This window comes from Syngnathoides biaculeatus, chromosome 12, assembly GCF_019802595.1.
Source record: "Syngnathoides biaculeatus isolate LvHL_M chromosome 12, ASM1980259v1, whole genome shotgun sequence".
NCBI lineage: Eukaryota > Metazoa > Chordata > Actinopteri > Syngnathiformes > Syngnathidae > Syngnathoides > Syngnathoides biaculeatus.
Window position 1 is genome coordinate 7555806 of NC_084651.1, and position 23567 is coordinate 7579372.

The window sequence follows — 23567 nt, forward strand, 5'->3', positions numbered from 1 at the left end:
ATAGAGCTCGTGCACCTACGTCATCAAATCACGTCACTGGCCGGAAGTGCCGGTCAAACAAACCATTCTTCACTGTCGTCGGTTGGAGACGATGCGAAAATACGTCTTATAGCGCGACGGACGCCCAGAGTTTTGTCCGACACCGTTAAACATTTAGAAGGTGATAATAAATGAATGTACGTGAAAAAATGAGAGACACTTGGCATAGAGGACCCGTATTTAATGCCGAAGTCGATGTTTTCGCCGATAAGAAATTGGACTGTTAATTCGATTCCGCTTGTCTTGGACAACCGGATCTACACGTGGATCTGGTGAGTAAGTCTTCGAGATCTACACGGAAGAGTTTGAAAGCGTAGAAAAGTCTGGACGCATACAAATACGTCGTCGCTGGATTTGTTCTCAATCAAGAATAAATCCCACTCAGATTTTTTTAATACAAATACCAATATTTAAATAAATGACCCCTGGTTTTACACAAACTCGCATTCATGAACTATGATTGGAAAAAAAAAGACAGCGAGTCAGCTCCTCCGTACACAAAGCGTGTTGCGGCCACACGTTAAAATTCGGTATACCTCTTTGTGACAGATTTTTTTTTTTTTTTAAATATGTATCGATCTCAAATGAGTATAATGCGTATTTAAAAAGAGAAAATAAACCGCTGAGATAGGCTTCAGCCACCATACACGGACGCGTGTTGCGACCACACGTTAACCTACGTAAACATCTCTGTGACCGACGCTTTGTTTTTTTTTTTTAAATATGCATTGGGACTCATTTGAGAACAATGCATATTTAAGAAAAAAAAAAACCATCTGTTGGGGAGTGGTTTACCGAAGATTAACGTATGGCCGTAACATGCTTCCGTGTACGTTGGAGACGACTCCCGTTCTTTTTTTAACGCATTCTTCTCAAATGAGCCAACTTGGCATTATAAATACTTCTTGGGAATTTGAGATTGAGAAGAATAATTACTACCTGAAATGAAGTGATCGCTACACAGTTGTGTGTATTTGGTTAGGCACCATCCATCACGTTTAATTCCCAAAAATCCATCGATCTTTTCTGGTCTGGTATTCTATCCTCTTTGACCTCTTTGAATATCTGTCTCGTCTGTTGAAACAACCAACAGCACAACAAGTCTCGGGCATTGTGAATATTGTGCTCCGGTTCAATGTCCCACGCACTGTCGAGCAGCTCTTTTTGACCGGCAATATGGCGCCGTGAAAATGATGACGTTACGTGCACGAGCTCTATTTGTTCCCCGAGATTAGCCGCCAACCAGTCCGGGGTGTACCCCGCCAGCTCACCCACAACCTCGTCGAAGACAAGCGCTCTCGTGTATGGATGAACTTGTGGACCAGTCTACAATGACTAACCGTCTGAAGGGCGATTGAATCAAAAGCTCAGGTTGCAAGAACAGATCAATTTCTCACGTTAACTGTAGCACACGAGCGGTGCAGGTTGTTGTCCAAGCTCGCTGTTATGTTATGCAATGACACTCCTGCATTTCACAACATGTATACAATGCAGTACATGCTCCAGTATAAGTGTAACCTTTTTTTTGGGGAAGGTAAATAAATACAGGAACTTTGTTTATGAAAATGAAATACTCAAGTCAGATCTCCACTCCAATGAGGATCCACTTTCTTTTCTTCATGACCATATACTATAAGAGGAGGCATTTGCTGCTGTTGCTCTTAATTCTTTTATGAATTGTCCATATAGCTAGACCACTGGTGTCAAACTCAAGGCCCGGGGGCCAGATCCGGCCTGCCACGTGATTTTATGTGGCCCACGAAGCCAAATCAAGAGTTTTCATTTCCATCATTCTTGTAAAAATCTGTACCAAAATGTCAAATTGCCATCATAAATGATCAAGTTCAGATATTACAAGCAATTTTGTGTTAATAAACATGAATAGTTGAAAAACACGTTTGCCTTGATTTCTGATTCCAAAACTGCTTCATAAATTCATTATGTAAACATGATGAGATGATTAAACGTGTTTATTGTTTCACAGTCAAAACCGAACTACAACGTGGCCCGCGAGAAAAATGAGTTTGACACCCCTGATCTAGACAATGGTGGGTATTTATGAAGGTGTACAATTTGATGATGAACAAAATTGGGATGGCTCATCCCAATATGTTTATTTAAGTGGTTGTAGTTTGCGGCAGTATTGAACTGCGCTGATTGATATTAAGATGACATTGAGATAATGTTTTCCCCCTTTTCTGTTGCCAAGTTATTTTAGTCAAGGCATCGGTTTCAATTTATGCCAAGGACCCCCCGTACATTGATCAAAGACTTCAACAATTACGGTGTACCAAGGTGTCAAACGTACTGTTCGAGAAGCTGGTCGTATCGCGACTGAGTGTCCCTTTCGGCCGCAAACGCCCGCTCCTTCTCCAGCACCGCGTTGTCTCTGGCCTCACGCAGGTTTCTAACCCGACAAAAAGCACACGGAAAGAGACCAGTTAAGACACCTGGACTTTAAACCCGGAGAATGACCAAATGACACCGGGGATGCTCCACCTGTTCTCTCTCTCGTACATCTCCCTGGACGTTCTCTGCAGGTTGTCGATTTCCTGACCAGTCTTTAGTCGGATGTTCTCCAGCTCATCTCTCAACTTGCGTTCGTACTCGGACTTATAGTGGTCGCTGCAAAAGAAAGACGAAAAGCAGATGTTAGCCAGAAAAACACTTGTATCAGTGGCTAAAAACAGAGGCCGACCTGGATGATATGTATTTTTCATAAGCGTCCTCCCTGGCCTTCTTGGTGTCCTCCAGTTGCACCTGGAGCAGGTACGCCAGCAGTTAGACATGGTTTAGGGATTGCATAAGATATCGACCGGCGTGCGAGACTGTATCAACCTGCAGACGCTCCAGGCGGTCTTCCTCGTGTGCGCAGCGAATGCTCAGCTCCATGTTCTGTCTGTGCAGGTACTCCTTGTCCTTCTGCAGCAGCGTCGCCGACTGCTGCAACGTCGCCATCTGTAGGACAGAAACAGAACTGCGGGCTGGGCAGAGGATGGAGGCTGAGTGGGCTGCGGAGGGAATGCTGAACCTTTTATGGCCCAGGAATTGACCCCTCCGTGGATATTGCGCAATCGGCGTACCTGACCAATCAGAGGCCAGAGATCTGCATAAACCAAAGCCCGGTTTTTGCTCCCGCCATTTTCTCAGACAACATTGAATGCTCCAGTATAGGTTTTGTTAGCGGTTTATCGCGTATTTGGGTTATTTAACAAAAAATATGGTTAAGAGGTGTAGTCACGGACTTTGTAATAGTGACGACAGGTATCCTGAAAGGCTAGTTGGTGGAGTTCGATTCGTACCCTTTCCAAAACCGAAGACCCAGTACGAAAAATGCCTTCGATGGATCAAACTTTGTGGAAGACTGCATCATCAACTAAATCCATCTAATATCAACCGGAACAGATATATTTGCACGAAGGTATGCCTTATATTTGATTTTCAATACATGTCTCGTATAAATGAATTCGAAGTTCTTCGCTAGCATAACACCGCTACGTGTGAACGATTGACACACTTATTCTTTGTTGAGCGATATTTAGCGATGATCGGACTGCACAAACGTGTCGCTTTCTTGCTGGCTCGCGGGCGAAGCTTAACCAGACTGTGTTTGCACGAAGATATGCCCTAAATTTGATTTTTAATACACGTCTCATATAAATGAATTCAAAGTTCTTCGCTAGCATAACACCGCTACGTGTGAACGATTGACACACTTATTCTTTGTTGAGCGATATTTAGCGATGATCGGACTGCACAAACGTGTCGCTTTCTTGCTGGCTCGCGGCGAAGCTTAACCAGACTGTGTTTGCACGAAGATATGCCCTAAATTTGATTTTTAATACACGTCTCATATAAATGAATTCAAAGTTCTTCGCTAGCATAACACCGCTACGTGTGAACGATTGACACACTTATTCTTTGTTGAGCGATATTTAGCGATGATCGGACTGCACAAACGTGTCGCTTTCTTGCTGGCTCGCGGGCGAAGCTTAACCAGACTGTGTTTGCACGAAGATATGCCCTAAATTTGATTTTTAATACACGTCTCGTTTAAATGAATGAGACGTTCTTCGCTAGCATAACACCGCTACGTGTGAACGATTGACACACTTATTCTTTGTTGAGCGATATTTAGCAATGATCGGACTGCACAAACATATTGATTTCTTGCTTGCTCGCGGCCGAAGCTTAACCAGACTGTGTTTGCACGAAGATATGCCCTAAATTTGATTTTTAATACACGTCTCGTATAAATGAATGAGAAGTTCTCCGCTAGCATAACATTGCTACGTGTGAATGATTGAATGAAATCAGAAGCATGGCGTCTCTCTCAGTTAAGAATGTATTGTATTGTATTTGTCATTTTTTACGAATTGTTTGTCTTACGTCAGCGCACGTGGCGTGACGTCACTTCAGGAGGTGTGGTTAAGTGCCCTGTACGGAGAGGTCAATTGCTCACAGGGAAGATCCCCCCCCCCCCCACCCCACAAGGACCTCTCATCATTTGAATTCCAAATCCACAGAACTACCATGTGTACCCCTAAATTCCGTAGGAATGAGGAAAAAGTGGTGTATTTTCGAGAAGAAAAAAAAAAATAGCGACATTCGATTTAAAAAAATAATTATGAAACTAAAATTGTATTTTTTCAAGATAATGCCCAAATGTTTGAATCTCAATGCGAAATTTATTGCTATTCTCTGAGATTTGGTTAAACTACACTTAATACTATATGCAACAAGTTTCTCGCTGTGCCTCACTATCTGACATGTAGATTTTGCCCTGTTTTACTGCCGCTTCTCCTCCCCCCACCTTTCTCTCCTGTTTGGAGAGGGGGCGAATGTGGCAATGACCAAAGTGAGACTTTTGCTGTGAGGATTTTGCAACAAGTGACCGAGACAAGCCCTGAGGAGGATCAGTACCACGGAGGAGTCTATCTGTGGCACATCATTCCATTAAATGGCCTCTCATGGAGTTCAAACAAACACTGTAAAGAATCATATCATGTAATTCCTGTACCCGCTCGGTATCCATTACATGACATTTTTTTCAGAAATGTGGCCCTCTGAAGGCCTCTGAACCCAACGTAAAGTAACGAGCTTGACCTGGCACGTAATATTATCATATTAAAGTCAGAAATTAACAGGGGAGTGACGTGAATTGAAATTGACAATTGTATTTTTGGGCGGCACGGTGACTCTGCTGGTAAAGCGTTGGCCTCACAGTTCTGAGCCCGGCCCCGCCTGTGTGGAGTTTGCATGTTCTCCCCGTGCCTGCGTGGGTTTCCTCCGGGCACTCCGTTTTCCTCCCACATCCCAAAAACTGCCAACATCAATTGGACGGTCTAAATTGCCCCTCAGTGTGATTGTGATTGCGGTTGTTTATCTCGATGTGCCCTGTGATTGACTGGCAACCAGTTCAGGGTGTACCCACCCTCCTGCCCGTCGACAGCTGGGATAGGCTCCAGCACTCCCCTGTGACCCTTTTGAGGATAAGCGGCGAAGAAAATGGATGGGTGGATGGAATTGTATTTTTGTAAAATGACACCTTTAAGGTAATTGTTTTGTTTTACGGGCGTGTCAGTCCCCAATTGTAGATATGCACTTTTTTAAATGATACAGCATTTTTTGAAAATCAGACCACCAGGCTACATTTCGGGGACCCCTGCAGTTTGAGACCCACTGGACTAGAACACATGCATAATATGTTGGCGTTTGGTTTAGATGACGCACCTCTTTGCCGAGGGTCTCTCGCTCCCTGCCAAGGGCTTCGTGGGTCAAGTTAAGCGTCTCAAATCTTCTCTTTAACTCCTTCAGCTCGGCTTCCAAGATGTCACGCTCACTAACAAACAACACATCACAGACATTAATTTACAGACAATTAACAAAAGCTGACTTGGTTATTAAACTTCATACTTAAATGGACAGACACTCCTGAGACACGAGCATTTTAAAAGCGGTCACCGTTTGATGTTGGGGTAGTTTTCCCGGCGGTAGTCCCCATCTTGGATGTGCTGTTTGGTGTCAGCCAGCTCCAACGTCAGTCTCTGGCTCCTCAGCTCCAGCTCTGTGCGGAGACGGCGTTCATCCTCGTAGCTCTGCACACGCGCACATATATTGCATGTTATATTATGCATACTGAGGTGGGATGATCAGCGGCCTCATCTAAAGGGGGACGCATTACGTGTGGTGGGCTCACAGGCCAAAGAAGCATTGTGGGACTCCGAGGTGGAAGTAGAATTTGGTTTGAGGCCAATTTCATGGGTCCTCCATTAAGACAAAGACCCAAATCACACATAACCGGATGAAAATGGCCAGCAATGAGTCGTGATCTCAGTCCGATTGAAAATCTTTTGGGGGAGCTGAAATCTGACATTGGGGGGAAAAATACTCTGCAGATGTTCACGTTATGTTTTTTTTTTTTTTTTTTCTTTTAAATGACAAAATTTGAGTTAAAATGATTTGTGAAATTCCTTTGGACCTCAAATTAAAAGAAACTGGTGACATAAGTTTGGTACATGTCTATTTATTTCTGAAGATATTATCCAGGTTATGCGAAAAATGAAGGTGTCCCAATAATGATGAGCATGAAAGTATCTCCCATGACAAACAGGGGTTGGCTGTATGAGCAAAGTGCGCTACCTCCATCAGAGCCTTCATTTGGGTCCGCTGCGTCTCCAGGTCTTCGGTCAAAGTCTCTTTCTTCACGCGCAGCTCGGCCACCTGAGCCCTCAACGGAGTCACCACTTCGTAAAAGCGCACCTGCAAGCGTGATGAAAATAGTTAACGACGTAAGATATTTTCATAAAAGAAGCACCAAGCAAACTCACAGCAACAAATTCCTGAATTGACATTGAGTCTTCGGGAAGGTCGCGGAGCTCCTGGTAGCGCTGGTGCGTCATGTCCAAGTCCCGGAGAGAGCGGCGCAGTTCTCCGGCCTTCTCCCGCATCTGCAGGTTGGCCTCCTCCAGCTGCTGCTGCCGCAGCAGGATGCTGTCCACCTCCTTCTTTCGCAGCGCGTGCTGTTTCCTGAAGAAATATCGACGCGAAAGATGACGGCGTCCTCGTCGTGCTCGACGCGCGGAGACGCTCACCTGTTGTCCTCCTGAGCGATCTTCAGCTCACTGTCCAGCCTCAGCGCCAGAACTTGTTTCTGATGGAGAGCATCATTCAGCCGCTCCTCCAGGTCCTCCACCTAATGGAGAACAACAGAGCACTTTTACAACATATGGAGTTTTAAAGTAGGACTTTTTTCTCAAAATCAAAATACAACTGTATTTAAAAAAAAATAATAAATCTTGGAAAATTGACTAATATTGAAAATATGAATTTTTGGATCCAAAATATGACTTCATCCTCAGAAACATGACTATATTCTCATTAAGATTTTGACTTTAATCTAAAAAAATATAATTTATCACCAAAATATTTTACTTTTTTTCAAAAATGGCTTCATCCTTATAAAATGCAGACAATCTTGAAAATGTACAGTATGTTCTATTTTGATAATATCCAACCGTATTCTCCTGAGATAAAGAAACCCCTTTTTTTAAAAAAAATGTATGATAATCTTTGAATAAAAATGTAAAACATTATTAATTTCTCTAACCCTTTCCAGACAGGGGGTTGAAAATTTGCAACATGTTTAATATAATCGAAATTTTTAAGTATCACATTTTTCTCTCTGCAAAATTTTATTTGGTCCGGAGAGGGTTAAAATATTAAAAAGTTGTTTTTTCAAAGAATTCTTTCTTCTCAATAACACAACTTCACTCTCAGAAAATTTTTACTTGAATTAAAAAAAAATAATAATTAAAATTACTCTCCCACACACATCAATATAGCCACAACATTAAATGTTTGCGATTATTAAAAACAAATGACTACAATAAATCATCTTTTGCCCACCTTCACGTTTCCTTTTACCTGGACAACTCAGTAGAACAAAATTTGAGAGGACAAGTAAACATACACACCTGGCAGAATGGGGTTGCAAAAGTGTGCACACCCTCTGGAACATGGCTGGTGCTGTAAGGACTGACTACAAAAATTTCAGGAAAGCATACCACAACTTTTGAACTTTATTTGTGGCCAAACGGCCCCCCAGAATTGTTATAATAACTGTTAGGAGCATATGGGGTGGCGAAGAACCTGCTCGCCTTACCTTGCAGTTTTAAAGTAGGACTTTTTTCTCAAAATCAAAATACAACTTTATTAAAAAAAAAAAAAAATCTTGGAAAATTGATTAATATTGAAAATATGACTTCTTAGATCCAAAATATGACTCCTTCCTCAGAAATATGACTATATTCTCATAGGATTTTGACTTGAATCTAAAAAAAAATATCATTATCAATGAAATATTTTACTGTTTTCAAAAATGACTATCATCATAAAATGCAGACATTAATCTTGAAAATGTATGTTGTATTTGGATAATATCCAACGATATTCTCCTGAGATAAAGAAATGTATGATAATCTTTGAATAAAAATGTTAAACATTCTTCAGTTCTCGAAAATATAAAAAAAGTTGATTTTGAAAATAATTCTATCCTCTCGACAACACAACTTCATTCAACTTGAATTAAAAAAAAACACTTAAAATCACTCTCCCACACACGTCAATATATTCACAAAATTAAATGTTTGTGATTATAAAAACAAATGACTACAATAAATCATCTTTTCCCGACCTTGATGTCTCTTTTAACCTGGACAACTCAGGAGAGCAAAATGTGAGAAGGCAAGTAAACATACACACCTGACAAAATGGGGTTGCAAAAGTGTGCACACCCCCTAGAACATGTCTTGTGCTGTAGGGAATGACTGCAAAAATCTCTGGAAAGCATACTACAACTTTTGAACTTTATTTGTGGTCAACCAAAAGCTCTTCAAATGGTGGTAAGTGTGGCAGCCCCCCCTCCTCTCCCCCCAGAATTGTTATAATAACTGTTACGAGCAGGTGGGATGGAGAAGAACCAGCTTGTGTTACCTTGGTCATGTAGTCTGCCTTCATGTTGTCTATGATGAGGTTCTTCTGGGAAAGCTCGATTTTCAGCAGCTGGACGTTCTGCAGCAGCTCCTTCCTCTCGATCAGCTGCCGGATGAGCTTCTGCGAGCCCGCTCGCGTCTCGTCCGACGAGGAGACGTCCTCGGCGGTGCGCACGGTGGTCTCCAGGCTGATATCCTCCGACTCCAGGTCCAGCGAGCTGGAGACGTTGGCGGCGCTCGGCTTTGGCTTCCTCGGGGGCATTTTTCTCGTTTTGACTCCGGTTAGCTAATGCTAACGGGCTAAGCGCGGAATGACAACGCTAAGTCGTGTAAACCAGCTCGGAGGGTTCGCCATGTTAATTTTATATACATAAATCCGATGAAATATTATGTAAGCGTCAAACGAGACGACATAAAGACGAGAGCTGTCAGAAACACACTTTGTTATTTTCAAGGGTCCCGCTCGCTTCCGCATCACTCCCGGGTAGATCTTATTTGCAACTGTAACCTCCTCCTCGATGTCCGCGGTGGTAACACGTTGAAAGCGGAGCGAGAATCGAGGATCTACGTTCGATAAATAAAGAAATGAGATGGAGCCGTGGTGGCCATGATTTGCCGCAGAGTTATTACTAACAGCGCCCCCTGTTGTAATATCGGCGCAGTGCATCCACTAGTTGCCTGTCATTATGGAAATTGGAACATTTATTCAATATCAATACGTGTAGTCTCTTCTAGTGGACCCCAGAAAAAACTCGACAGGGTCGTTCTACTCAGGCAGTCTAGTTTTTTGTTTGTAGGATTGTCTTAGTCGTGTGGAAAAAGAGCGTATTAGTCCATGCACCTAAAGTTGGATATCCATCCATCAATTTTCATTGCCGCTTATCCTAGTTAGGGTTACGTGGCGCTGTAGCCTAAACCTAGATATTTTTGTTTTTATTCATACCAAGTGTATCGTATAAAAGCTCAAAAAGCTTTCATAAATACGGACCCAAAATATGCAGTGACCACCTCCGAACAATAGCGGCGCTGTGAAAATATTTGCCTTGACACGGCCAACTTGCCGCGTTTTCTTCCTCGTTTTGTTGTAGTAACAAGCTTGAGATGGCCGACCAAAAACAATTCCAATCTACAAGTTACTCGTTCTCATAATAAGTGGAAGATTTGTTGGTCTTATTTATCCCATTGTCATGATCATATTATGATTTACAACTGCTTGTAATAAACAGAAATAAAGTCCCCGTGAAAAGTTACTTAAATTAGGAAAAACACCGCAGACCACGCCGGTTTGTTTTAGTCGGCCCACAGAACGGTTTCCACTTCCGTCTCACATGGGAAGTTCGCTTTTTATTTCCACTCAGATGTAAACCGAACAAAAGCTCGAGTTTTAATTTTTACATAACTGCGTCGCCGTCATGTTGAAGTCGAAAACCTTCGTTAAGAAGACCCGGTCCGGCCGGGTGATGAAAATAGTGCGCGAGCATTACCTGCGAGACGACATTTGGTGTGGAAGCGAGGCGTGCGACCAATGCCAACAGGAGTCCACCGTGCTGCAGAGAGAAGCGTGCATCGAGAGCAACTTGTGCTCCTTTTCGCATTACCTCATCCCAGACACTAATGTGGTGCTGCACCAGGTAAGGAAACATATTCTGACGCCCTACGACCTTTCCCGAGCTTCCTAACCGAACAAAAGAGGGATATTTGTACGCATCCTAAAACCAAGACTTAACATTATGCACAGTTCGTACATGAATACTGCTTATACAGTACAGTAGTATATAAGAAACTGGAGAAAAAAAGAAATACATAAATAACAGTGCAATACGTATTGCTCATAAAAGTTAAAAGAGGCACAAAAATGGTGTTTAAACAGCTGTAAAAGATTAATGGCACGTTTCCATCCATTAATTTTCTGATCCTCTCATCCTCACAAGGGTCATGGGAGTGCTGGAGCCTATTCCACCTATCAGGGGGAATGGTGCACCCTGGCCTGGTTGCCAGTCAATCGCAAGGCACACAGAGACACAACAGTCACACTCACAATCACACTTGTGGGCATTTTAGAGTCTCCAAATGGATGCATGTTTTGGGCATGTGGTGGGAAACCCACACAAGCACTTTGAAATTTTTTTATTTTGAAAATCTGCTAGCTATTTGCTAACCTATCATGGACAGTGCCAAAGACATGCTCACAAATGTTAGCCTAGATGTTGTGGTAGTTATGGTACGGGAGCATGCCTCTTCTTCTTCTTCTTGGTCTAATTGCACTGCATATTTTCCAGCAGAAGCAATATTGCCAATCTCATTTGTGTTTGATGCACGTTGTTTTCGGCGTCCCCTAGATTGATGTTTTGGAGGCCCCCGTGATTCGTAACGTGGTGATCCTCCAGACCGTGCTCCAGGAAGTCCGCCACCGCAGCGCGCCGGTCTACAAACGTCTCAAGGACCTCGTCCACGAGGGAGAAAGACACTTCTACACCTTTACCAATGAGCACCACAGGTCGGAAAGAGCATCCGCACGTGTCTCTTTTGGCTTCGCCTTTGGATGGGATTGTTACTTTACTTTCATTCCAACAGAGAAACATTCGTCGAACGCCAACCCGGGGAGAGCGCCAACGACCGGAACGACCGAGCGATCCGTGTGGCGGCCAAATGGTACAGCGAGCACTTCGCGAATCCCGATGGCCCTAAGGTGGTGCTCCTAACTAATGACCACGCTAACAAACAGAAGGCACAAGAAAACGGCCTGTTGGTGTACAAATGTAAGCGTTTTGATCGTACCTACTAGACTTGCTAGATTAGTAATCGCCTGACGACGTGTCTTTTTTTTTTCTTCCACATACTAGTTGAGGAGTACATCAAGGGCCTGATAGCCAACCCCGAGCTTGTGGATCGCCTGGCGCTGTCAAATGATGAAAAGGTAAACACATCATTTTTTTGTGATTGTTGTGGGCTAAACAAACAGTTGCAATTGTTTTGCAAGAATGTCAGATGAATTATAGTGATTTATGTATTTTTGCTTTCCTCTAACGGTGACATATCATGCACACATTCATGTACCTTATCTCTGTTTACATTGCACATTCTTAATATTCCAAAGATGAATTTTGTTTGAGAATATTTATACACATGCAGAAATTAAATGAGGGGTAAAATGCTGGTCGCATATGAAGGTGGAGAATTAGTAAGTAATTAATCACATTTTATACACCAAGTACAACCAAAATAAATCATTGGTCCTTTACTTAGCACCATGATTAATATCGAAATGAAGTAGCATAGTCGGCTTAAATGTTCATCAAAAAATAATGTTTTAAAAGTACATTTATTGTATTCGACTTTATCGTTGTGTACAGTTTGAACAATAATACTGCACTAAAATATAGTAAGATAAAAAAGTGTACATGCTTAAATAATGATTCAGAAGTTCTGGTGTAATACACAGGGATTGATTTGATTTTCTTAAATTGTTGCGATCCTGACGTTGTATTTAATATTCGGCCTCAGAACGATATCACCAGCAGTCGGGTGTTATTCCCCGAGCACCTCCCGCTGTCCAAGATCCAGGCCGGCATCAAGAGCGGTGCCTTCCTCCAGGGCACCTTCAAGGCAAGCAGGGACAACTACCTGGAGGCCAAAGTCTTCATCCAAAAAGACGAGGAAGACGGCACAGAGGTGAGCCTTTGAAATGCTCCGTTGAGACGTGACGGCAGCAGCAGCATAGAAACAAATTCCCCTGTGAAATTACTTCAATTGCCATTCATATTTTCCAGCCCCCAAGAAGCACCGGAAAGTTTTGTTTTCAATGAACCGCACAGAGCACTAAAAACATACCATAATTTCTCTAAAATGATGCATAATTTTTTCCCAAAATATTTTCAAAAAGTCGATAAAGCGCATTATACTTAGGTATGGATGAAAAATAAAAAAATACAATCACATAGTTTCGTCATTTACAGGCACATAGAGTGGGGGGAAAAAAGTTATGCATATAATTTTTGATATATTATTTGATGTCTTATGTTACACATTTATATATTATGGTAATGTGTGCCACCACCCTGAACTCTGACCTCCTCAAATATGTAATGGTAATTTTTTTTCAACACAGTGTAAAATAGTTTATCTATTTAAGACTGTAATATGTGTTATCAAAAGTATTAATAAAATGTTATGCCATCGTTGAGCATTTATGTTAGTTGGTTGAGGGATTCTGTTTGAACTATTGCTGGGACCAGGACAAGCATGTATACTATATCTTACCACTGCATCAGTACATGCACAAAGATTATTATTCATGATTGTTGTACAGATGATTTTTTTTTGAAAAACAATGCGAGTACAAACAATAAAAGTACAAACCTAGCAAAATAGAAATACAGATAATTCCCAATATTTTGAGCACACAGATTGCAGCAAATTTGTGGTGCGCATTGTACATTGGTAGAAGGGTTTTCCTGAATTTTTTAGGTCAACTTTGGGGGTGCGCATTATACTCGAGACATTACGGTAATAAAAGAGAATTTAAATTTAAATAATTTTTATAAAGTGTAATAACTGTACATACTATAAATCATGGTACACATTAAATGTTCTATATAACTTCATGTGTTAAAAGTCGCTTTTCTATATTTTCTCAGGTGCTCATCCAGGGCCTCCAGAACCTGAACAGAGCCGTGCACCAAGATGTGGTCGCAGTGCAGCTGTTGCCACGCAGTCAGTGGGTGGCGCCCTCTTCCGTCATGCTGCAGGATGTTGGCTGCGCCAAGGACGACGACGTCGAAGAAGAGGAGAAGGAGGACGCTGTAGGTTGGCACTGCGCGACGGTCCAGTTTTGACCTTGTTTCCGTGCTTGACGATTGCGCGTCTGTGAGCAGCTGAGGAGTTCGGGAGGTGTTGCAGACAGGAAGCCCACCGGCAAAATAGTGGGGATCATCAAAAGGAGCTGGAGGCCCTTCTGTGGCATGCTCAATGTTTCCCAAATTAAAGAGGTAATGTCAGACTGAGGCTGGTCAATAAGGCCTGAACTTAAAATCTTTGTGTGTTTACGTCCTTATCCACTGATGAAGTTTGGGAAAATATTTACATCGCTTTTTCGTGAAAAACCGTCGGATTATAAAGGTGAAGCAGAGTGAACAATGAACAACAACTGTAAACAATAGAATTAAACTCATCAGAAAATAAAAAAAAAAACTTTTATAAACAAACTTTAACAGTGTCAAAGTAAATCTTACCAACTTACCTATGGAATGTTTTCTCATAGCCATGAAACTGACGATTAATGCGGTAAATCGCAGTCGCTGCACCGGTCGGCATAGTTGTTTGGGAGTATAAATATGGCGGACGGCGACTTCAGTTTTGTAGCCCAATGAGCCATCCAGGTTTTGGGTTTTTTTTTTTCGATCAGTGGTTTCTACTCACAAATGGGTTCAATTTGCAAATTTTGATGTAACTGTGCAACAATTGAACATGAAAAAACCCCGACAAATAAACTGAAATAAATTGGTCGTGTCACCTTGATGCCAGTCATGCACGCCCACGGTAACATCCTCGCTTTCTCTTTAGTCGACGCGTCACCTTTTCACGCCTGCGGACCGCTGCATTCCACGCATCCGCATCGAAACGCGCCAGGCGTCCACCTTGGCGGGCCAGAGGATCATGGTGGCCATCGACGGCTGGCCCAAAGACTCCAGATATCCAAATGTGTGTTGGCGTCAACCCGGTTTACCTCATTTAAGTCATTGAAATGTTTGCATCTTAAATCTGCTCATTGATGTTAATTGACATTTTCTTCTCGCTAGGGTCACTTTGTTCGTAGTTTGGGGGTGGCAGGGGAGAAGGATACAGAAGAGGAAGTTCTGCTGCTGGAGCATGATGTTCCCCATCAGGCCTTCTCTCAGGCGGTGCTCAGTTTTCTTCCCAAAATGCCGTGGAGCATCAAACCAGAGGTACCGCTAATCGACATCAATAGAAAAAAAAGTGGGATTTTGCCTCTTCTTTGAAGCTTTATGTTGCACCTGGAAAGACTACAACAACTCAGTTCCTCATATTTATTATATAGTATAGCCTCGGTTCTCAAACGTCCCCGTTTTTGTACAAATCGGTTTTCGAACCCAAATTTCAAGATTTTTTTTGTTTCTGTTTGCAAACAAAAATGGGTACTCGAACGCCCTCGACACAACCCGGAAATAACATATTGCACGCTGGCAGACCAGCTGACCCACGACACGCTTTGTTATTGTCTATTCGAACGCCCCAGAAATAACACGGAAATAACATTGCGCGCGGCGCAAGCAGCTGACCCACCCACGACGCGTTTTGATATTTTTATTCAAACGCCCCCTAAAAAAAACCCGGAAATAACATCGCGCGCGGTGCAAACAGCTGACCCACCCACGACGCGTTTTGTTATTGTCTATTCGAATGCCCCCTGAAAAAAAGCCCCTGGATGTGACATCACGCACACGGAACAACCAACGCACTTTTGTTATTCTGTGTGACGCAGCCTGTGTACACAGATGTGTCCTGGTAGTGACTGTTTTTCTTCTTATCCAGGACTACCGTATAAACCCCCAATCATGGCTCCAAAGGAGCCAAGTTGCTTGTTTAAACTTATTCTGCACTTTTGTTAATAAAAAAAAGTTTTCAAGGCGGGGGGGGGGGGGGGGGGCGAGTCACTACAGGTATAGGAATGCACTCCCAGCCTAGCGTACTCTACTACTAAAGCATAGATTTTAAGCAAAAAATAAATTTCTTAAATTAGTTTTTTTATATAAAATATTTCAACTATACATGTGTTTCTACTATGCAGTTTATTATCAGGAAAAGCTAAAAAAAATGCTTTAAAAAGCCAAATTTTTTAGACTTGGAGCGCATTATTTCTTTTTGCATTCATTGTAATGGGAAACATAGATTCGGTTTTCAACAAATCACTTCTGGAACCGTTTTCTGGAACGAGAACCGAGGCATCACTGTAATTTAAATATGGTGCATCCATAATGCTGGGTACCACTGCAATTTCTCTTGACCTACTTTAGTCTATGCATGTCTGCATGCATCCAGGACATGGTGGGAAGGGAGGACCTGAGGGATCTGACAGTGTGCAGCGTGGATCCTCCCGGATGCACGGACATTGACGACGCGCTCCACTGCAGAGAGCTGGGCAACGGGAACTTCGAAGTAGATATTTCCTACACGCGCCCCTGGATACAGTATGTAATGTGTATGTACGTATGGACGCTACATAAAGTGCTTTGGTTGCAGGTGGGAGTCCACATCGCGGACGTCAGTCACTTCATCAGACCCGGGAACGCGCTGGACAAAGAGGCTGCCAACCGAGGCACGACGGTTTACCTTTGTGGGAAGGTGAGGGGAATCTGTGCGTAAACTGCAGAAAGTGGGGCACAGCCGGACCAAATACTGTACATTTATCAGTAATTCGTCATGTTTTAGCGAGGCAATGTACATACACGTCTTTTGTGTGTCCCACAGAGGATCGACATGGTTCCCGAGCTGCTGAGCTCCAATCTCTGTTCGTTACGGTCCAACGTGGACAGGTGAGGGGCGTTTATCCACTTCACACTCTTTCCAAATATTTTGGACCTACGGACTCTTAACTTTGCGGCACGGTGGTCGCTCGGTTAGCATATCTGCCTCACATTTCCAAGGAGTGGGGTTCAAAACCAGGCCCAATCTATGTGGAGTTTGCATGTTTTCCCCGTGCCTAGCTTGGTTTTCACTGGCTGCTGCGGTTTCCTCCCACATCCCAAAAACATGCAGGTTGATTGAAGTTTCTAAATTGCCCATAGGTGTCAATGTGAGTACAAATGTTTTTTTTTTTTTTGTTTGTTTTTTTTTACGTGTCCGAGCGACTGGCTGGCGACCAGTTCAGGGTGTACCCTGCCTCTTGCCCAAAGATAGTTGGGATAGGCTCCAGCCCGGCCACGAACAAAGTGAGGATATGCGGTACAGAAAATAGATGGATGGGTGACTAACCTGTTTTTTGTTTTATATGCAAGGCTGGCTTTCTCATCTATCTGGGAAATGAATCAAAAGGCCGAAGTTCTGAAAACACGCTTCACGAAAAGTGTCATCAACTCCAAGGTAAGGCATTACCTAAAAATACACGAGCACACCGTCGTATGTATCTGTACTAATTTACTATATGTGATGCACATGGGTGGACCAAAATGTTTTTAAAGTCTATTGAATGCACTGATATGTAATGGATGCATACAAAATGTACCGCAATTCCTGGCCTACAGAGCGCACGTGGTCATAAGCCTCACCCAGTACATTTGTGAAGGAAATACCATTTGGTACATACATAGGGCGCAGCCGTGTAAAAGCTGCAAGTGCCCACGTTGAAACCCAAATTGAAACACGAGATATTTACAAAGAAAGACGATACACAGAGAGTTTAACACTAGTGCACTAGTAACATGCTAGCGCAGTGCTAACAGGGCCGAAAAGTAACTTCCTCGGCACATATATTCGGTCTCACTCTTACCTTTTCCACTCGAGTGCCCCCTTGCGGCCTTTCGAAAAAAATGCACAAATTAGCCGCATCCCCGCATAAACAGCAGGGTTGAAAGCGTGTGGGGAAAAAAGTTGCGCCTTATAGGCTGGAAATTATGGTAATGGAAATGGAAATGTTTCTTCGCACTTCAACTGTACATTGTACCGTATTTTCTGCACTATAAGGCACACCGGATTATAAGGTGCAACTTCAATGATTAGCCTATTTTAAAACTTTTTTTCATAAATAATGCGCACCGCATTATAACGCGCATAGAATAGACGCTACAGTAGAGGCTGGGGTTACGTTATGCATCCATTAGATGGAGCGGCACGAAAAGGCTCAATATTGGTCCATATATAAGGCTTGAAGAAAATTAAAGGTCGCTTTATAGTGCGGAAAATACGGTTCAGATACGTATGAGAGAAAATCAAAAAACTGGCAATCTTACTACAGAATGTAAACCAACCAACACTAAGTAACACAGAAGGGAAAATAATTTTGTTTAAAACATTTAGTTTTCGTTTCACGCTCTCGTCTTCTCCGGTTCACTGGGAGAACTCTGCTTCATTTTCCTCACAACACGTTTGTTTTTCTAAATCGAGTCTGCACCTGTGCAGTAAAAACGACAGAATAGTCCATTGAACGAGAAGCAGGTGGGGCACTCAAAAGATTTTATGAGACTTTTGAGGGGGGCCCTGAAAATCTCAACGGCACAGGCAATTGGTTGTGCTTGCGCAACGGGAAGTCTTGTTTTGAAGTAGCAGAACCAAATGCTTCATTGCATGCAGACTTTATTTAAAAACCTGAAGTGTTAACAGACTGCTCACCAAAAACGTCATAAACAGTAAAGATGATTTGGAGGGTAAGAGAGAAAGCTAAGAAAAGATAACATTACTTCTGGGATCAGGAACGTCTGTAAATAAGATGTCAGGATGAAGTTTAAGTAGGAATTTTATGGTATCTGATTGCCAAATTGTCTCCCGGCTCAATCCAGGCATCTCTGACCTACGCAGAGGCCCAGATGAGGATCGACGACACCAGCAAGAACGACGACATCACCAAAAGCCTCCGCAGCCTCAACAAGCTCGCCAAAATCCTCAAGAAGCACAGGATCGAGAAAGGGTGAAGTCTCCGCAGAAAGTGGGATTGCTTGCGTTATGTTCGTTTACTGTACATTTCTCATCATATTCATGTTCTCCTTCAGGGCGCTGACGCTGTCCTCCTTAGAGGTCCGCTTCCACATGGACAGCGAAACTCATGACCCCATTGAGCTTCAGACCAAGGAGCTCATGTGAGGACTTCCTAAAACTAATCACTAAATGCAAAACAAAGACAAATAGACATAACTTTACGCTAACTTAATGCTTTTATGGAGTCAATTGGTTGGTTACACAGCCAATCAGGTGCGAAAATCAGTTGTGGTCAAACTACAACCGGGGGCCATTTGCGTCCATCGACAACAAGCCGTTCCAGAAAATGGTTCGAGAAATGATTTGTTCAGAAACCGAATCAATGTTTCGCATTACAATGAATGGAAAAAGAGATAATCCGTTCCAAGCCTCAAAAAATTAGCCTTTTTAAAGCCTTTTTTTTTTTTTTAGCTTTTCCTGATAATAAACTGCATAGTAGAAATACATGTATAGTTTAAATACTTTATATAATAAAATAGTTTTAGAAATATATTTTTTGCTTAAAACATATGCTTTAGTAGTAGAGTACGCTAGGCTGGGAGTGCATTGCCGTATCTGTAGCGACTCGGCCACCAGCCTTGTAAATTTTTTTTTATTAACAAAAGTGTAGAATAACTTTAAACAAGCAATTTGCCTTCTTTGGAGCCATGATTGGGGGTTCATACGGTTGATAAGAGGAAAAACAGTCACTACCGGGACACGTCTATGTACAGAGGCTGCGTTATACAGAACAACAAAAGTGCGCTGGTTGCGCCGTGCGCGATGTCATTTCCGTTTTTTTTTGTTGGGAGGCGTTCGAATTCACAATAACAAAACACGTCGTGGGTGGGTCAGCTGTTTGCGCCGCCCGCATTATGTTATTTCCGGGGTGTTTGAGTACCGATTTTCGTTCGAAAAACAGAAGCAAAAACAGTCTCAAAATTTTCGTTCGACAACGGGGACGTTTGCGAACCAAGGCTTTACTGTTCTAAAAAGAATATTTACACGAATAAAATGTAATTTAAAAAAAAAAAGTTTTTTCCATTTTTTTGAATGAGGAAAATGATTTGAAATACAATTAAATTTTTGGGGTTGTCAGGGAGACCAACTCTATGGTGGAAGAGTTCATGTTGCTGGCCAACATATCAGTCGCCCAGAAGATTTACGCCGAGTTTGCTGAGTGCGCCCTGCTGAGGAAACATCCAGCACCGCCGCCTTCCAACTACGATATACTCCTAAAGGCAGCAAAGTCCAAAGTAGGTAAAGCACAAAAACAAAAATTTCGATTTTTTTTTTTTTTTTTTTTTCCCCCCCTCCTGGGACTTTTTGTGTGACTACAAAATATCTGGAAATGCATCTTCGAATATCTAGGATTAATTTGGGGTTATTCATTGACACTCTGGTAGCATATTTGTGCTAACTCGCGTTTCACATGAGTTTGTATCCGCTGACTGTACAAAACGTCTCTTAGCTATGTTGAATTAGTGCAACGTGCTATGTAATTTGATGATCATATTAATACTTTTTATGGATTAATTTGAGCTTTATATTTGTAAATGAGTAAAAATAAATCCAAAATCTGAAAAGAATTGGTTGAACAGCCTCCTGGAACAGCTCATGTTTAAGTTCAGAGGGTCCGCTGTTTCCCCACAACCGCAATTTAGGATGTGCTGATCCACACGGATTCAGCCAAGGCGCTGGCCGACTCCCTGGAGGCGGCCAAAGTGGACGGCTTTGCGTACTTCAACACGCTGCTGCGCATCCTGGCCACCCGCTGCATGATGCAGGCCGTCTATTTCTGCTCGGGCATGGACAGCGACTTCCACCACTACGGTCTCGCCTCTCCCATTTACACGCACTTCACGTCGCCCATTAGGAGGTAACAGGCACTGTAAACTGAAATGAAAACTTGCTAGTTTTTGCCACCCTGGTGTGCTATAAAGGTCTATTTTGACCTCACGCTCCCAATTAAATGTCAACGACCATCCTGGTGCGCAGGTACGCGGACATAATTGTCCACCGCCTTCTGGCCGTGGCCATCGGAGCGGACAGCACCTACCCGGATTTGACGGACAAACACAAACAGTCGGCGCTGTGCAACAACCTCAACTACAGGCACAAAATGTCGCAGTATGCTCAGAGGGCGTCTGTGGCCTTCCACACGCAGGTTAGTGGACAAGACACAATGGCTTCCGGAGTTAAGAGGGTGCAGTTAAAGAAAATTGCTTCTTCAGGCCAGGTCAAAAACACCAGAACGTATAGAATGCATTATATAATTGTCCAAAATATTCTCTCTATAGTTTTCTGGCTCATTCAACAAGCAGTCAGAATTAGTAGGCCCGATGAGTGTGATGTTGTATTGTGCTACAATGCGCGATTGGTCTATATATTTACTTTGCACGTATATTTTCAGTACAGTACACGCGCAGCGTCTATAAAAGCTGCTAAAATGTCAAGCAGGTAAAAATGAGACTGACGTAATACCCGGGCTACAAAGCGCACTTGGTTATAAGCCTCACCCAGTACATTTGTAAAGGAAATACCATTTGGTATGTGCATACGCCACAGCTGTGTAAAAGCCCCAAGTGCCTACATTGAAAGACGAGATATTTGCAAAGAAAGACGGTACACAGAGAGTTTAATGCTAGCCCCAACACTATGCTTCGCCGTGCTAACAAAAAAAAAAAAACAAACAAAACATACTGGTAAAAATTACGGAGACATGGCAGTAACACGCTAGCGCAGCGCCAACAGGGCCGGACCGGCAAAAGTCACTTCCTCGGCACATATATTCCACCGGTCTCACTCTTACCTTTTCCGCTCGAGTGCCCCCTTGCGGCCGTTAGAAAAAAATGCACAAATTAGCCGCATCACCCGCAGGGTTGAAAGCGCGTGGAAAAAAGTCGCGGCTCATAGTCCGGAAATGACGAGATCTTTAATTGGCCAAGATAAGAAATGAAGACACCACCAGTTACAATAAGACAAAATAAAGCACCATAAATACATCATAAACTGTGCAGGTTAAAAGGAAAGTCCTTCAAAAGTTGCACAGGTTGAATGTGACTACCTTAACTTCCTCATTAATTGTGCCGGTTAAAATAAGGTGAGCCTAAATCCCCAAGAAGTTGCACACGTCTAAATAAAATTACCGTAGATTACCTAATAGTTGCGGAGGGGAAAATAATACCACTCTTAAACCACAATATAGAATGCATTAAATAGTACAGGCAAATGGATTGTACTTATTAGGCAAATACGACTGAACTGTATTTGGGCAATAATTGTCTGGGAGCTGTTATTATCTGAATAATCCCCCCCCCCCTCCCTTCCAGTTGTTCTTTAAGAGCAGAGACGTCCTGAGCGAGGAAGGGTTTGTCCTCTTTGTGAGAAAGAACGCCATCATCGTACTCATCCCCAAGTTCGGCCTGGAGGGAACGGTCTTCTTCGACGGCAAGGACAAAAGCGTCCCTAACCTCGTGTTTGATGAGGAGGTAATAAACGCGCATTGCGTGTTATGAGGTTCTGCCGTCTAACCATTTATCGCGTTCCGTATTCAGCGTCCATCTCTGACGGTGGAGCAGCACACCTTCCATATTTTTGACCGGGTGAAGGTCACCGTCAGCTTGGATGACTCCAATATTCAGCACCAGAAGATACGCATGGCCTTGACCGAGCCCGTGGTAAGAATTGAATTGACTCCGCTTGCTGGCATAAGATTAGGGAAATTTTAAAATGAGTTCATTCATTGACTAGGTTTAAAAAAAAAAAAAAAACAACAACAAAACGTTGTTAGTTACGAGAGTTGGCCTCACAGTTCTGAGGTCCCAGGTTCAATCCCAGACCCGCCTGTGTGGAGTTTGCGTGTTCTTCCCGTGCCTGCGCGGGTTTTCTCCGGGCACTCCCGTTTTTCCCCACATCCCAAAAACATGCATTCATTTGACACTCTAAATTGCCCCTCGGTGTGATTGTGAGTGCGGCTGTTTGTCTCCATGTGCCCTGCGATTGGCTGGCAACCAATTCAGGGTGTACCCCGCCTCCTGCCTGTTGACAGCTGGGATAGGCTCCAGCACTCCCTGTGACCCTTGTGAGGATAAGCAGCAAAGAAAATGGATGGATGGAGTTACTAGAGTGGTCACGGAACAAATTGGGTCCACTACTTTACCTATAAAAAGCAAAATCTCAATTTTTTTGTAGTAATCTCTAGTAGTTTAAGTATAAATATAAATTTAACCCATTATTCAATATAATTAAACCATTTGAGATTAAAAAAAGACCGAATTAGTTACATCTAAAGAATTTTCACATGCAAAAATATATTACAATAATGTACAGTGCAATCCAGAAAGTATTCACACTTCATTTTATCCAGATTTTGTTGTTGTGGATGGAATACTGTACATTCTTTTCTGATAAAAGACAATACAACATAATGATGTTGGAGGGGGTATCCATGTACATTTGATGTATTTGTTTTTCAAAGGACATACAATCTAACAAAATATTTCTTACTTCATTATTGGGTGTTGTGTATAGAAATTTTTTTTTTAATTATAACTTTTTTTTAATGATGGTAACCTATTTTAGAAAAACACAAGACAAAGGAAAAAGTGAAGCTCCGTGAATACTTTGGCCATCACTGGGATAGCAGCTAGTAAAATGTTAACTTCCCCACGTGACGTTCTCTGGATTTTCCCTTCAGATCCCGGGCGTGAGCGTTTCAGCCACCGACGTTGACAAGCCAAACAAGAAGCCCAAGCTGGACCGTTGAGCTGTTACCGAAATGAACCGGAGAATGATAATCAAACTGCCGTACAACCTTTTTGTTTGCCTTCATGTTTCAAAGCGGTT

General features: G+C 42.6%; 2 protein-coding genes across 2 annotated transcripts in view; one reads left to right on the top strand and one right to left on the bottom strand.

The window, feature by feature from the left end:
• pibf1 (progesterone immunomodulatory binding factor 1) overlaps positions 1-10626 on the bottom strand; it is a 35835-nt gene extending 25209 nt beyond the window's left edge. Inside the window, exons 1-11 of the mRNA XM_061836380.1 lie at positions 10517-10626; positions 9034-9332; positions 7134-7234; positions 6870-7068; positions 6682-6801; positions 6004-6137; positions 5773-5881; positions 2878-2997; positions 2738-2799; positions 2539-2664; positions 2348-2446 (exon numbers count right to left, since the gene is read on the bottom strand). Of these exons, the coding sequence (XP_061692364.1) occupies positions 2348-2446; positions 2539-2664; positions 2738-2799; positions 2878-2997; positions 5773-5881; positions 6004-6137; positions 6682-6801; positions 6870-7068; positions 7134-7234; positions 9034-9294 (1331 nt within the window). The 5' untranslated portion in view covers positions 9295-9332; positions 10517-10626. The remainder of the gene's footprint in view (positions 1-2347; positions 2447-2538; positions 2665-2737; positions 2800-2877; positions 2998-5772; positions 5882-6003; positions 6138-6681; positions 6802-6869; positions 7069-7133; positions 7235-9033; positions 9333-10516) is intronic.
• On the top strand, positions 9295-23559 carry dis3 (DIS3 exosome endoribonuclease and 3'-5' exoribonuclease). The gene is made up of 21 exons (XM_061836379.1): positions 9295-10663; positions 11372-11529; positions 11607-11791; positions 11876-11949; positions 12537-12704; positions 13670-13834; positions 13907-14020; positions 14595-14732; positions 14831-14977; positions 16092-16208; positions 16293-16394; positions 16521-16585; positions 17048-17132; positions 18545-18672; positions 18755-18841; positions 19819-19975; positions 20384-20598; positions 20718-20886; positions 22052-22210; positions 22277-22399; positions 23419-23559. Exons 1-21 carry the CDS (start codon positions 10445-10447, stop codon positions 23485-23487), a joined length of 2844 nt encoding a protein of 947 aa, XP_061692363.1. The 5' UTR covers positions 9295-10444; the 3' UTR covers positions 23488-23559.
• The last annotated feature ends 8 nt before the right edge of the window (positions 23560-23567 follow it).